This window comes from Triturus cristatus, chromosome 3_1, assembly GCF_964204655.1.
Source record: "Triturus cristatus chromosome 3_1, aTriCri1.1, whole genome shotgun sequence".
In the NCBI taxonomy this organism is placed as follows: Eukaryota; Metazoa; Chordata; class Amphibia; order Caudata; family Salamandridae; genus Triturus; species Triturus cristatus.
This window is the reverse complement of record NC_140583.1, coordinates 808627604-808643098: the sequence shown is the minus strand read 5'-3', so window position 1 is coordinate 808643098 and position 15495 is coordinate 808627604. Positions and strand designations below refer to the sequence as shown.

The 15495-nt window shown below is 45.8% G+C and overlaps 1 protein-coding gene across 5 annotated transcripts in view; it reads left to right on the top strand.

Moving 5' to 3' along the window:
- The window catches only part of HDAC4 (histone deacetylase 4), a 1546655-nt gene that overhangs the window by 240949 nt on the left and 1290211 nt on the right, over positions 1-15495 (top strand). For all 5 annotated transcript variants that reach the window (XM_085645137.1, XM_085645138.1, XM_085645139.1 and 2 more), the window contains exon 2: positions 11765-12011. In XM_085645137.1, the coding sequence (XP_085501263.1) occupies positions 11990-12011 (22 nt within the window). In that variant the 5' untranslated portion in view covers positions 11765-11989. The remainder of the gene's footprint in view (positions 1-11764; positions 12012-15495) is intronic.

The following is a 15495-nucleotide window of genomic DNA, read 5'->3' as shown; positions in this document are numbered from 1 at the left end:
GACCCCTCACTGCTGGATCTTCTTAGAGAGCTCTACTCCGGGGCCTCGGCTAGAGTTCGGTTCGGAAAGAACGGCGAGCTGACGGCATCATTTGGCGTGGAGCGAGGAGTTAGGCAGGGCTGTGTTCTGGCCCCCTTCCTTTTCTCGCTCTACACAAATGGCCTGGAGGAGGAGATGCTGAGGGGGGCTCAGGACCTCCCAAAAATGAAACAGAGATCGATTCCAGCGCTCCTCTACGCGGATGACGCTGTCATCCTGGCCCGAACGCCGCGCGAACTCCAGCTCTCACTAGATAGATATACCACCTTCATGAACGCCTTGGATCTAAAGGTTAATGTTAAAAAAACGTTCGTCATGATCACGGGGGGGGGGGCGAAGAAAGGGAAAAAAAGTATCTTTCTCGATAGCCAACCATTGGAGGTTGCCACACAATACCCATACCTCGGGATCATGATTGATGATAAGCTAACCTGGAAACCAGCAGTGGAAGCGAGATGCCACCTTTTTAAGCGCTCAATAGCAGCCCTGCAGTCATTCTCGAGGAAATTGGGAAGGAGGCGGCCAGCAGAACTGCTAAAAATGTACAACGCCAAGTGCCAAGCGATTGCTCTCTATGGAGCAGGGGTCTGGGGCCATATAGATGTTGGAGCCCTACAAAAAATTGAAAATCAATTTATAAGATTCCTTCTTGCTACCCCAAAAGGCTCACCAACCTACGCCTCCCACATGGAACTGGGAATTCCGTACTTGCAGGATCTCCTTAAAATCCAGCCATTGCTTTTGTGGAGGCGTATATGGACTTCGGATGCTAATACGCTATCACAGTCGATAGTGGCTGACACAATGTCACTCGATCACGCCTCTAGATTAAAATGGCTCCGCTACATCAGAAACTTTTTTACAGATATGGGCCTTGAAAAATACTATCTCCACCCAGAATCGATTGTTGCCCTCCCAAAAAAGGAGCTCAAGGAACTTACACTACGGCATCTGGAAACACTAAGACTGTCAACTGAGGCTGTAAAACCCTCAGTGGTTCACGCGAACACAGTCCAGCTAACTTTTGGCATTCAACCATACCTTACTCTGCATACCAAAACATATGAGAGGATGCTGCTCACCAGGCCCAGACTGAACCTCTTTTTCAGACTGGTTGCTTTTCCTCTAAATAAGGCCTGGGACTCAAATCTGCCTCCGTGTCCCTGTGATGCGATATCAACTCAATCAAATATCCACATCATTATCTTTTGTAAATTTTACCAACCCCACAGAAAATTTTGGATACTTCCGCTATGCAGGCGATGGGGCCTAAGACAATGTCAACCGGCCTTCCTTAGACTGCAAACCTTAGAGTCTGAAGAAGTCTGTTACCTGGTCCTAAACTTTTTTAAATGTATTATGAACCATAGAAAAAACCTTTAACAAACTGCATTAGGAAAAAACATTGATTCCCAGAAGCAAAAAATTCCTCTTCTTCTTAAACAAATGACAGCTGTTTCTTCTTTCTTACTGTACATGATTGTTCTCTTTTATGGTTTTCTTCGTGACAAACCGAATAAAGAATTATTATATTATATTATAACAGGGGATGGTCTTCCACCCGAACCTGTCCAGCCTCCACCTCCTTGCGTGGAGATTGAGCGGTGGCAGTTGACGTCTTTTGACCTACCTCCCGAAGTTTGTGATGTAATCTTGGCAGCCAGGCGTCCCTCCACTAAGACGGTATACGCCTGCAGGTGGAATAAGTTTGTGGCATGGTGCACAGCAAAGTGGATCCCCTTTCTTCCCCTCTTTCAGAGGTCCTTCTATTCCTTCTTTCTTTGGCCCAACAGGGCTCTGCTCTGGGCACCATCAAGGGCTATATCTTGGCCATTTCAGCCTTTTTACGGCTTCCGGATCAGCCTTCTCTTTTCAAGTCCCCTATGGTAAATAGGAACAGGAGGGAAAAGATGAGTAATGCCTTTTAAGAATCTTTCATAAGGCCTCAGTGGGACTTGAACCTGGTTCTGACATATCTGATGTGTGCTCCCTTTGAACCACTTCACAACTGTCCTCTTCGTCTTCTCACTTTAAAGACAGCTTTCCTGGTGGCCATCACCTCTGCCAGAAGAGTGAGTGAGCTCCAGGCTCTTTCTTCTAAACCTCTTCTCTCTGTCCATCCGGACAAAGTGGTTCTAAGGACTGTTTTCTGCCGAAGGTTGTCACTGCCTTTCACATCGGGCAGACCATCACTTTGCCCACCTTCTTTAGGCCTCTGCATCCCGAGGCAGAGAGGCTCCACCGTCTGGACCCAAAACGTGCACTCTCATTCTACCTAAACCATACACAACAGTTCCGGGTGGATGACCAGCTCTTTGTTGGCTACGTGGGCGCCAAGAAATGTCAGGCCGTGCACAAGCGGACCATCTCTCGGTGGGTCGTTCTGTGCATAAAGGCTTGTTATTCTTTGGCTAAAAAGGAGCCTCTGGTGGGGCTGCGTGCCCATTCTACCAGGGCGACGGCAGCCACTACTGCTTTGGGACGGGGAGTTTCCTTGCATGGCATCTGTCAGGCAACTACGTGGGCCTCGCTGCACACGTTTACCAAGCACTATTGCCAGGGCAGCCAAGTCCGGAGAGTCGGCTTCTTTGGCCGTTCTGTTCTCCAGGACTTTCTGATGTGATCTTGGTTCGCAGACCCACCACCGGGGTTGGTATTGCTGGAGTATCTATTCTAAGGTAAGGAATCGATCACTACGTGTTTCTTTCAGATGCACAAGTTACTTACCTTCGGTAATGATAGATCTGTAAGAAACATTAGTAGTGATAGATTCCTTACTGCCCCACCCATCCTCCCCGTTCTGCAAACTGATTTCTAGGGTTAAGGTTATCCCTTTCAGGGCCCTAGTTTCATGGCACCATTGGTCAGTTTCTTGCATGGCTCTACGTTCCTGGCGCGGAAAGTCGTAGACAGAACTGACGTCAGCGTGCGTCTAAGTATCTCCAGCGACGTCATCTCGGCGCCAACGACTCACGCGGAGCCGCACGACAACGCCTACCGACGCGCAGGGGTACTGCTGACGAAAACTTTTCGGATCCAGTCTGATGCCTGGGGGTAGTTCTAAGGTAAGTAATCTTCACTACTAATATTTCTTACAGATATATCGTTGTGCATTAGTAGCAGCTGCAGTAGTGGAGAATAGCCTTCTGCAACCAATAAGACAATGGCCTTCCTCAGCGATCCTTGCATTCTCACACCATCTTACCTATAGACTATTCCATGTACTCAGTCACCCATTCCATGCACTCACTCATTCATGGTCTTTTCTGCATCCATTCACACAGCTACTCACCGTTCATTCATCCATGCACTCATTTATCCATCCATCCTTAACTCAGTCTTACATTTACATATGCACCAATTTACACAACAACACACACAAACGGCAATCCGTGATGAAGCACCTTCATTTAAGAAAAACAGACACATTTCTTGTTCTAAAGACGCTGGCAAGTCCAGCTCACTTGTTATGGGTTCAGTAGAATTGAAATCCGTGCATACCCCCATAAACTGCCGTAGAATCTATATAGCTTTTATTGTAAAGCTTGTGTTGTATTATGTATGTGCCTCTTCCCCCGCTGCCTTGCCCAGCACATGCTTCCAATGCTGCTCTGACCAGCCTAACTATATACAGTGATATGATGATTCTGGTTTGTGAGAATTCCCAGAACCTGCATTGCAAACCAAATATTTGATTTTTTTACTCCAAAATCAACATATACATTAGACACAAGACATGGCTCTGTCATTCACACCGCACAGTGTCAAAGCAATCTAGTTGGTAAGCATTGCTACCTCAACTGCACATCCATATCCAGATTTATTTGGACACCACCCAACTCTGACAGAACAAATTTGAGGGGAACAGATTAGACATGCCGCCTGGCAACATAAGGTGCTCAACATTGTTGTAAAGCCTCTATGGTTGGCTTGATGCTGCCACCTTAATAGGACACGTACCGTCTCAGTATACGAAACATCATCCATTTAGAACAAGTGAAGGTAAACCTCCTGAGTACAACATTGCATCAAAGCCACATATTTGGACAAAATAAGCGTCCAAATAAACATCCTGAGCAGGTCAACCGACAATTCTGCATCCCAGCAGAACTAAAAAAAAACGAAAGTTGATTGGCATTCACATAGATAGGGGTCTATTGTATTATTCTAATTCACAACATGATCTGACCCAGCCACCATCCAGCACAGTCCATTACTAAATAAAAGATCCGTACATTCCACCCTTGCCTTGGTTGGCATTGTACAAGTATGGCTTGCCAAACAGCAAGTGCAAACACAATCAAATGCAATATCCACAGACCATTTTAACTATAGTCAAGTAGAATCCCTGACATGTGGAGGGTTTCATTTGCTAAAAGCACTATGGGACCATAAAAATGGTGAGCTATACAAATACGTATAAGGTTCATAGAAAGTCTGAGGAGTGTTTAGTATTATACAAACCATTTCAATATTTTCCAAAGACTGCAAGTGGCACACGTATTACCCATGACATTGCAATCCATTCGGCCCATTGCAGCTTCATTCCTTCTACTGCGCAACAGTGAACTGTTGTGAAGTGCAAATGTTTCACCTAGAATACCAAAACTATGCCGCTTCTAACCATGTTTGGTCAGTGCTTTCTAGTCAAGGTTGGGCCATGATTTACTGTTTTTAGAGTAACTGATGTTTTCATAGTCTGTTACAAACACAAACCAAAGCTTTCTCAACAGTATCCTCTTCCTTTTGAGGTTTAGGCTATAGGCGGTTTCTAGTGGTCTCTTGCCGAAAGACCTATAGTAGGCAATACCGATACCATCAGTGGCCTTCGGGTCAGCTCATTGCATATCATTGGAAGGCTTTCTTATCAATCACATTTGCTTGCTCCATGTTTGATGACTTTCCTCCTTCTTGTGTGTGTTCTTCCTCTTGTACACAACTTATTTTGTATACTTCTGAACGGTGGCTTGAATTCTTCCATTGCTTGATTCAGAGAAATACTTTTTTCCTTCTGCCTTTAGCACTGTTAGCATTCCTCTGGAGTTTGTGTGTTTTCTTGCTCTTGTTCCCTCCAGCAGTTTCTTTCCTCTTTACACCCTTGCCCCACAATCTCCGTGTTACTTCCCAAGCTTATCAGTTGTTTTCCCCCTCCCTGTCATCTTCTGATATATATCTATATATACATTATTTTTTTATAAAGTGCCCTTCATTGTTGTTCTGCCCCTCCCTGCTCACCGCTAAACGTATCAAAACCATTATCAAACCTTGTTTTCTTTACATTGAAGATAGCTGTCAGGTTGCGTGGTGCTGTGTGATGATGCAGCATGGCAGCCATCTGAGAATATAGAAAAGCATATTTTCTATCCTTTCTAGACAGCTGTGTCATAATGTTGTGTGGTGAGGTGGGGCAACAATCTTTGGAGTGAAGAAAGCAATGTTTTCTGTACTTTTAGCATGGCTGGCTTCTGCTGTGAGCTTTCCCTACGCTGGCAAATTAGAATCTCCACTGGCTTTGCCAATGCTTGTTTTGTTTACCCAGGGCACCATTTTCTGGCATCTTAAACATTCTTTCTGGTCCTTATGAGTGGCAATCTTAGGTTTTCGTTAGCTTTTTGAGTTACTCTGATACTCTGGCCTATTCTGTTTCCAACTTACAAATGGCAGAGTAATTGTATATCCCCATTGCTTTTTGTCTTATGTTAAAGTGACTCTAATCCTCTTCCTTCTTTTTTTTAATATTTTTTTCTTTTAAAACTTTATTTTCTATTTTGTCACATAACAAAGTTACACAAGCTTGATAGTTCACTGTCAGTTTCAGCATCTTGGCAGCATTAATAAAGAGCAACATCTGGCCTCATGCTAGCACGTTTTATATAGTTTAGATATTAGATGTGCATTATTACCACTTTTGATGATCGACGTTAGAGGAGTGAACGATTCGGGTTCAATGGGTACGTTAGGCAGTGTGGCGCGAAGAGCCAAACTGATTTGGCCCATCACGAAGCTGTCCATAAAGGTTACGTCTTGGAAACAGGCGTCCTCTGATACCGAAAAGATGTGCCCCTCTTTGTAGAGATCACCCAGTTTGGTAATATCAAATTTGGTTAAGGTGCACTGTACCAGCTTTTCACTGGTTATTGGCAGCCCCAACTGGTGGTGGAAACCATCTGAATGTCTTTGAGGTCTCGGAACACCCCTAGGCAGCACTGTGGACAGCTGCTCAGGCAGAACAAAATCCGCCTCTGGGTTTAGAAATGGGATTCTGGCGTCTGGATGAAACCATGCTTGGGCATAGCAGCATTGGGCCACTAAATAGTACAATTATAAATCCGGGACTCCATACCCCCCTCTGTCGTATGGGAGAGTGAGCACCTGCCAACAAATTTGTGCCTGCTTGCCGCCCCAGACCAACCTGATTAGGTGTGAGCGCAAGGTCAAGAAAAAAAATATTCGGAAGGGGTATGGGGATATTGTTAAAGAGATATAAAAATTTGGGGAGCACTACCATCTTAAGAATCGCGACTCTGCCAGCAATTGACAATGGTAAACGCAGCCATCGCTCCACTTGGGCCTCGAGCGTGCTGACTGCTTGCCCATAATTCAAGCGGAGGATCTGGGCAATGTCTATGTGAATATGGATGCCCAGATACTTTACCGAGTCGGAGCACCACTCTAGGGGATACTCGCACTCCCACGGAACCATACTTGGACATTAAAGGGAGAATCACCGACTTATGCCAATTGATACCTAGGCCCAAGAAGCGGCCAAATCTGAGTATTTCTCTGAGTGGCTCCAAATTTTTCAGGGATCTCCGACATAGAGGATAGTATCATCTGCATAGAGCGATACTAGGAGAGGGCCAGTGTTAAATTGCAACCCTCTCTGTAAATGCCGCTCCTGATAATGGCGGATTAAAGGGTCCGTGGCCAGGATAAACAATAGAGGAGATAGGGAGCAGCCCTGACTGGTGCCGCGGGAAAATGAAAATGTCCGAGATAGAGTGCCGTTTAGGCGCAGTCGCACCGTGGGATGGCTGTATAGTAATGCGGTGGGAGCTATAAATCCCATGGGCATGCCCATGCGGCGCATAACTGAGATGAAGAAGGGCCTCTCCAAAGAATCAAAGGCCTTTTCCGCGTCTATCAGGATTGCGGTAGCAGGGACCTCAGAGTTAATTCTGTGGAGGACAGAAAAGAGAATCCTAAAGATTTAATGAGGTGGAGCAATGAGGGACGAAGCCCGATTGGGCCGGGGGCATGATATATTCCATCAACTGGGAGAGGCGATTGCCAATGATCTTAGCTAGGATTTTATAATCTAAGTTAAGTAGGGACAGAGGTCTGTAGGATCCGCATAAGGCTGGATCTTTGCCAGGTTTGGGGAGGAGTATAACGACCGCTTCCCAAAGCGTGGGGGGCAGAATTTGCTTCTCAAAGGCCTCTGCATACACTTCAATTAACTGCAGCGCCAATAGGTCTTTGTAGGCCTTGTAAAAGTCCCCCGTAAGCCGTCCAACCCGGGGGCCGAGGAGCAGCGGAGGGTATCAATGGCTCCGAGGACATCGGCCTCGGCTATTGGTTCCGCTAAGAAGTCCTGCATATCTTTTACAAGATACACTAGTGCAATCTCGGACAGATATGCTTCCTGTGCCGAGGGGTCGTTCCCTACTTTAGTGGTGTAGAGGGTCGTGAAATAATCCAAGAATTCGTCACGGATCTTTGAGGTGGAGGTGAGTGGCTGATCCGTGGAAGAGCGCAGCTCGGTGATGTAGGCTTTGCTGTATGGGGGACGGAGCATCTGTGCAAGTACCCTACCCTGTCGCTCTCCCTCTCCATACCGCTTGGCATTCTGGTACTTGCTTAAGTATAATATCTCCCGGTCAGATGTCTCCCTGAATTCAACGAGGAGGGCCAAGCGGCAACCCGCCGTACCTGGATCGGAAGAGTGAAGTGGTGCTTTATCTAAGTCTGCAAGGTTGCGTTCTATGCGTAACAGTGTGTTGCGAAGATCCTTAAGTACTCCAGCATGCTTGGCAATGCAAATGCCCCTGATGTAGGCTTTGAAACCCTCCCAGAGTACAGCACATGTATCGACTGAACCAGTGTTTATGGAGAAGTAGTCTTCAATGGCTTCGCGCACTTCCGCATTGAAAAGGTCATCGTTGAGGGCGCGGCTCGGGAACCGCCACTGCCGCTCAAATCCCTCCGGATGAGGGACCCTCAGGTGAAGCATCACCGGTGAGTGGTCTGAATATGTCCTTGGTAATGTCACAAGTGACCGGAACCAGTCAGAAATGCCAGGGGAGACCAGCCAATAGTCAGTTCTAGTCCCAGGTGTTATGTTGGCCAGAATAATGTGTGTAGTCTGTGAGGGCTGGTTTGCACTGCCGCTGATGTCTATTAGCGATGGCTGCTCACAAAGGTCTAGGAGAGCGCTGCATGCACGTTGTTTGGTGTCTGGAGATGTGGCGGTGCTATCTAATCGGGGTTTAAGGAGCAGGTTAAAGCCCCCCTACCAACCGCAAACTTTGCTCTAACTGTACTAGTTGGGCATGCAGTGAGTGAAAAAAGTCAGGGGAATCTGTGTTTGGGGCATACACGCATACAAGTGCAGTACTGTGTCCCATAAAGGACCCTGTGATGATGATGTATCTACCCTCACTGTCACCTATGATGGAGCCGGGGCTGAAAGGGACCCTTTCGTGGATAAGGATGGCCGTGCCCCTTGCATAATTGCTGTCATTGGCAAAATACCTGTGTGCTCCCCAACTAGTAGCAAAGCGGGCAGAGTCGGATTTGGGTAAATGAGTTTCCTGCAAATAAGCAATGTCCACGTTGTGTCTAAGTAGATAATGCACCACCTGCCTTTTTTTTGCGATTATCATGAAGTCCCGGGACATTCCAGGACGTAAGGGATAAGCCAGAAGGACCATCAACGTTACCCAGCTGAGCCATCAGGAGAATGTGCGAAGCACGTCATATATCAACAACAATAGAAAGGAGCAAACCTCGACAGTGAACATTCCTGTAAACTTCTCTCGTAGTTTAAACAACAGTGATTGTCCCCCCCCCTCCCCGCCTCCCCAGCTTACTGCATCCCAAGCGAGGCCATTCCATAACAAACAGCAGAACGTGAAGCACCAATTGCCTTTACGCTGGAACGCGAAACCCTTATAACGGTACATCCAGAAGAACAAACCCAAGGTATACACCGTGAGGGGTGGCAACGCCACGTCAGTCTGCTATATGAAACATTACAGAAATATGAATGACATTATCCCGGTGTCGTCTGCTATAGTGAAGAGTGTCCAACTGAGCAGATCTTACCAGTGCTGGAACCAGAGAAGAGATCACCACTTGCATCCGAGCCACTGTGTGGGGGGAGGGCCTCCCCACTCCCACCTCAGACTGATTGTTCTTTTGTTTGTAGGCATGACAAAATTCCTGCACCTCGGTGGGAGTGTCAAATAAGCGAGCCCGACTGCCCACCTCAACTCTTAGCCTGGCAGGGTATAGCATACCATATTTTAAACCCAGATTTCTGAGAGTGGCCCTGACCCCATTATATTTACGGCGGGCTTCTTGTACCATGACAGTAAAGTCCGGGTAGAAGGATAGTTTAGAGCCCTGCCATGTGGTTTCCCCTCGTTCCCTTGCGAGGCGCAGTGCTGTGTTGCGGTCTCAAGTGTTCATAATGCGTACAATGATGGGCCTGGGGGGGGGGGGGGGCTGGGGGGGGGGGCCGGGGGGTGGGGGAGGGCATCCAGGATTAGGCTGGGGCCCCAGAGACCGGTGAGTGCTCTCTATCACGAACCTGAGGGTGAAGGACTCCTTTCCGAACAGGTAAGCCAGCAGAGTCTCGACAAAGCGGTCCATTCGGGCTCTAGCGGTAGTTTCTGGCACTCCTAGAATGCAGATGTTATTGCGTCTGCTTCACGCTTCAAGGTCTTCATTCTTAATTGCCACCTCCTTGAGTACGCGCTCGACACGCTCTAATCTTTTTAGTGACTGTGCAGTGCCATCCTCGATGTCTGATATGCGTGCCTCGGCCACATCCAGGCGTCTATCACGTACTTAGATTTTGGCCCCCAGGCTAGCCAGTCTCGAGTGCGTCAAACCGCCCGGCCAGCACCCTGAAGCCAGCCCTCCTCTCCTGAATCAATGATGTGCACAAGGCAGGGAGGTTTCCCGCATGATCCGCCTCCTGTGCGCCCTCCGCCATGCCAGTGCTTTCCTCAGGTACCCTATCCACTAGCTTTTCAAAGGAGAGGGTCTTCTGTTGGGGGTCTTTGCGGCCCATGTCGCAGAGCCGCTGCAAAAGTGGAACAGCGATAGAGCCAAGCGCAGCCACGTACTAGGAGAGCCCTGGGCCAGGGCCAGCAGCGGCGACGGAGAAATGTGGGAAGCAGTGCAGTGGTATAGGGTGCCAATGTTGTGAGCGGTGTCCGCACCTGGGTGGCTTGGAATTAATGCGTGTGGACTCCAGAGAATGGACCCAGAAAACCAGGCACCCTGAAATGGTGCGGCCGGTCGGCCTCCGGCACGCCCGTCAGGCCGCACTGGTCCGGCAACAGGTCTATAGAGCGCCAATAGCAGACGGGGCCTGGGGCGCAGGATCTCGCCCCCTACCAAGCCGATGCGTTGTCCCATTGTCCGTCAGGCAGTGACCCGGCCCATTTCGATATGCACCTGTAAGATTGGGCCACACGAGGCTGCGTACAGGAGGTCAGAGATGGACGGCTGACCAGGCGCAGAGAATTAGGCGGAGGCCCAGGGGCAAAATAGTGTGTGCGCCCACCCTGAGTGGTGGTGACGGTAAGCGGCAGGATTGCGGGGCCCACAGGGCCCTTGTGTCCGGTAATGGTCCTCTGGTTCTCAGGCCGTGCAACTGAGAGGCCGATGGGAGAAGGCGCCGCGTCACGGGGGCAGCCTGGCGCAGCGGGACGATACCGGCCCGCCTCCCCTCCGGCCCACGCCTGCCCGTGACCGGGTGGGCGCTTCCCAGGCTCACAAGCGGGCCCTGTCCCCGCTCAGCCTCGGGGACCTAGAATTATGAGCAGCCAAACGCGGCCGCTCCTCAGCAAACCCAATGGGGAACTGGGGGAGGTGTGGGGGGGGAAGGGAGTCACCACCGCCAGCCGTCTCCCAGACCACTCACTACCACTACGGCCCCAGTCCCACAAAGGACACTTTCCTCCGTAGTCTTCGTTCCCAGGCCCGCCTGTGCATGGATGGCACAGTGTCCCTACGGTCTTCGCTCCACCCCTCTAGCCGCTGAGTGCCGTAGATCGTGACCAGAGGCACCTTCTCTCAACTAAATCAGCTCGCCATGTTCAGTTCGGTGTCAGCATTCCAGCGCCGCCGAGCATGCTGCGATTGCTGCAGCGATCACCGGGGACAACTCCAAGCGGCTAACTTGGTCGCTGGCTTGGCCACGCCCCACTCTAATCCTCTTCCTTCACATTGTTTTTCTAAATAGTAAAGTTATCTTGATACCACAACTTTCTCTAAATCTAGGCAATTAATAATCATCATAGCATTGTTGTGTACAGTCAGGTTCCCCAGATTTGCTGTATTCTGTTGATTTGTGTGTTATTGCTTCCTGTTTATAGAGCTAGCTATAGATACAAAACCATTGCATTACAACATAAGTTCCCCATTATTTTAGCATTTCAGACGGCTTTTCTTGTGATTGTAACTATGGATTTCCTATTTCTTCATCTAGCCCAGTGTCATGGTGCTGAGAAACATCGGAGGAGAGCGGTCCATGCTGGTGCCCACACAACATTCATGAATTCATAAAGCTTGGTGTTCTAGACTGGAGTTCGACGGGTGCGTTTACCACTCTGTTTCTTCGTATGCATTTCTGGAGAGTTATCGGTGAATGGAACGCTTTTCCATGTGGAAATTTCATCCCCTGGAGCAACAGGAAGGGTAGACATAGCCAGCAATGAATTCCCAAAGCCATCCAGGTAAGGGTTGCACGGATTCAGCTATGTGGAAATGCAGTTTGCCTGAATTAGCATTTGAGAGTCCCGTTGGCAAAAAGGTTGGTGTTCCATTTTTTATTTTTGTGGGGTATTATTGTTATACGTATTTGATGTTCACTCCTGTTGATCTGCAACTGTTTGTAACGGCAGAAGTGAGTGACCTAATGATCCAGAGTGATGGACAAGTGAGATCACTGGATGTATTAATGGACCCGGTGCAGTTCTTTGTATTGTAATAACCAACCAGTACCTAGCTGACCTTGTCATCAGAGGCATGCACAATATAGGACTACGTCTGAGACTTCTTGTGGCTCTTACTAAATATTGATATGGGGCAACGTTTGCTAGTTCTTTTGTGAGGCAGATCAAGAGGCATTAAGCAGTAAAATTAGTTTCAAAACATTATCCAGTGCATTCGTGTATAGTATAAAATCAAATTATATACAGATGCCACTGGAACAAATTCACAGGCGGCAACAGTTACTGTGTCCTACTTTAACGATTCCTTTATGCTTTTATATTGCTTGTTTAAATATTGAACAAATGCACTGAAGCAATATTTACTATATGTTCCTGTCGTGGAATCTGTTTCTTGGCATGCTATTTCCCAGGAAGAACGAAGTTGTAGATTTATGCAGAATAGTAAATTAAAACCAATTGTCCTGATGACCGTAAGCGGCCTGAAAGAAATTAGGTCCTTTATTAGCATTCAAAGTAAAATGTATAAATAGATTGCTGTGTGTGAAAACGGTTCCTTGTTTTATATTTAATGTGTTTTCTTTAAAGAATATTTAGATTCCCTTTCACTGTTTCTATGTTTTTTTAACATACCAATGAACTATTAACTCAAAATTGATTTTTTAATGAAAAAGCTAACAGAATGCTGCAGCCATACCATGATCGCACTTACATGGTATTAAAAACATGAAAAGATTTTGGAAGATCCAAAACATTTCCCCTTTATACAAGCACTGACAATACTAATTTTTCTGACTTTCGTATGGGAAGAAGGTTTACTCTGAGTTGAAAAAGAATAACAGAACTTGCGCATTGGCTTTAGGAGCCCTAGTGCACGCACCCTTCACATTCCTAAGCATCACAGACCGCAGCCAAAGATGAACACACACACCATGTGCATCTGCTTGAAGAAATACACAAAACTGGTGCAGAACAGGTAGCAGCAGTACAAATTGCATCCGATTACTCCATCTTGCATCAGATAACAGAAGATTGCTTTACAAACCAATGTCAAAACCCAGTCTGAGTATATTCTAAGGAAATCCACAATCTTGCTGGCCTTACCATTAGGGCACAAATATTTAGTTGTGTAAATAGATCTGCTATACGAATGTTGCTTGAGGGCAGAGATCCTTTCATTTCATTTAGGATGTAAACCCGTTTTCTCTGTGTGGAATTAGCAACAAAGATCAGAAATAATGGTAGGAAGTATCTCTGTGCTTTTTATTGTGATCATGTTCTCATATATTGTTGGACGTTTCGGTGTTTTTAAGTGTGTGGCTAAGGATTTAAAAACCTTTATTTCTGAAATTATCATGCCATGTCTTGCTGTGCTTTTATAAACCTTATGGTCAATATGTATTTTGTATGTGGTTATTGCCCTGGCCGATGTTTAGTTTGTAGAAACAAATATTGCCTAATTATTGTAGCTATGCATTTAAGCGTCAATTATTTATATACCTTTGTCTTGTATTAGTGTAACAGCCTAATTTGTCTAAATACACTTTATTTTAAACGGAATCACTTTCAGAAGGTAAATACTGGGATTAGTTTACTCTGTACTAGTTAAAATAAAACTACTTGGCTTTTGCCTACAAAATGAGTTTGCGATCTTGTATTGGCCTGTAAAAGGAGACTACTCTGATTACTTTGTCCCTCACAATATACCGGAAAGATATTTTAATCTTTACTTTGCATTAAATTCCTGACATTTATTGCATTGCCTTGCATAAGGTTACAAATTGGTTACTGTGGTTGCCTACCATCAGTCAGATTTGAGCAGATTACTATGAATGCAATACTAGTATTGGATTGCAATTAGAGATTACTCCAATATCTTTATCTTTTATTGGATTAATAAGTATTACTTTGACTGCTTTAATGTCCATTACAGAGCAGCAGGAAGTACTCTGACTACTGTACTGTGCAGTAATTTGTTGACATTTTACTCTACATACTTTACAGTTAATTAGTATCATTTCTATTATGTTTATTTTGTACTGGATTTTAGAAGTAGATGGCCATAACTGGTTTACCCTGCATTCGATCGCAGAAGAATGCTCTGATTATTTTGTCCTGCTTTGAGTTCCAGAAAACTATTCTGATTACTTTACCCACTACTGAATTTGTGAGTGAGATTATTCTGATTACCTTGAATTTGATTGCAGAAGGAAATCGTTTACCCTTAATGCATCAAAAAGGAAGAAAAAAATCGATGGCTTTTATTTACCTTGCTATACATTTAAATGATAAGAATTGATTGTTCTTATTATGCCACAATGCATTTCCATTAAAAAAGATAGCCCCCTGATTACTTTACCCTGCATTAGATTATAGAATGAGATTACTGGTGCTCAATAACTCTGCATTTAGTTGTTCAAAAATAACGTTATTTGTTCACCTAGGATCTAATTACAGAAGATTACACTAATTACTTTATTTGCATCCTTCAAATTACAGAATGGGATTGTACTTACTATTGCATGAGAAAATGATACTTTATTCTGATTACTAATATGCATTAGATTGCAGAAGTTAATTGCTTTATACTGTTTTAGAATTAGTGACAAGTTTGCTTTAATCACTTTGCCGACATATTACTGAATTATATGAGGAAGTACCTTTAATTATGCCACTGTGCTTAGATCATGTGAGGAGATGACTCGGATTCCTTTACTATGAAGATAATACCAAGAACATACCAGTAAATACCCAATGCCAGTTGTCTCCCCCACACCACACTTAATTCCTATGTGCCAGAATATATACAGTCTATGCCAAATTAATGCTAAGCACCCCTACTCCATCAGTTAGATACAACGTATGAATGAAGTAAAATACACCCTGGCGATCATCCCATGATACAATATTAGCATTGAACACAACACGCCTGCAATAAAGGCTGTAACAAATAATAAGGCTTTATTAACTATTAATCTTGCTTTTTTAACAGGGTGAGCAATATTGGCATATTTTCACCGAGCTATTCAAGATCAGTTGTTGATTTTGGGAGTCAGCAGTATGTGGTAGTTGCGTTTGTGAGAATCTGACTACCATCCTCGATTATTTTGGGTCCCATGAGAGTAGGGACTTGCAGATGTACCATTGAGTGGGAATTTATGTGGAGGACCTCCCAGACCTGCACTGTGCTCTGCCATGTCGCTTGACAAATTATCTGCATCAGTGTTGAATGCTTGTGCCTTCTTACCAAGGAAGCTATGCCTAATGG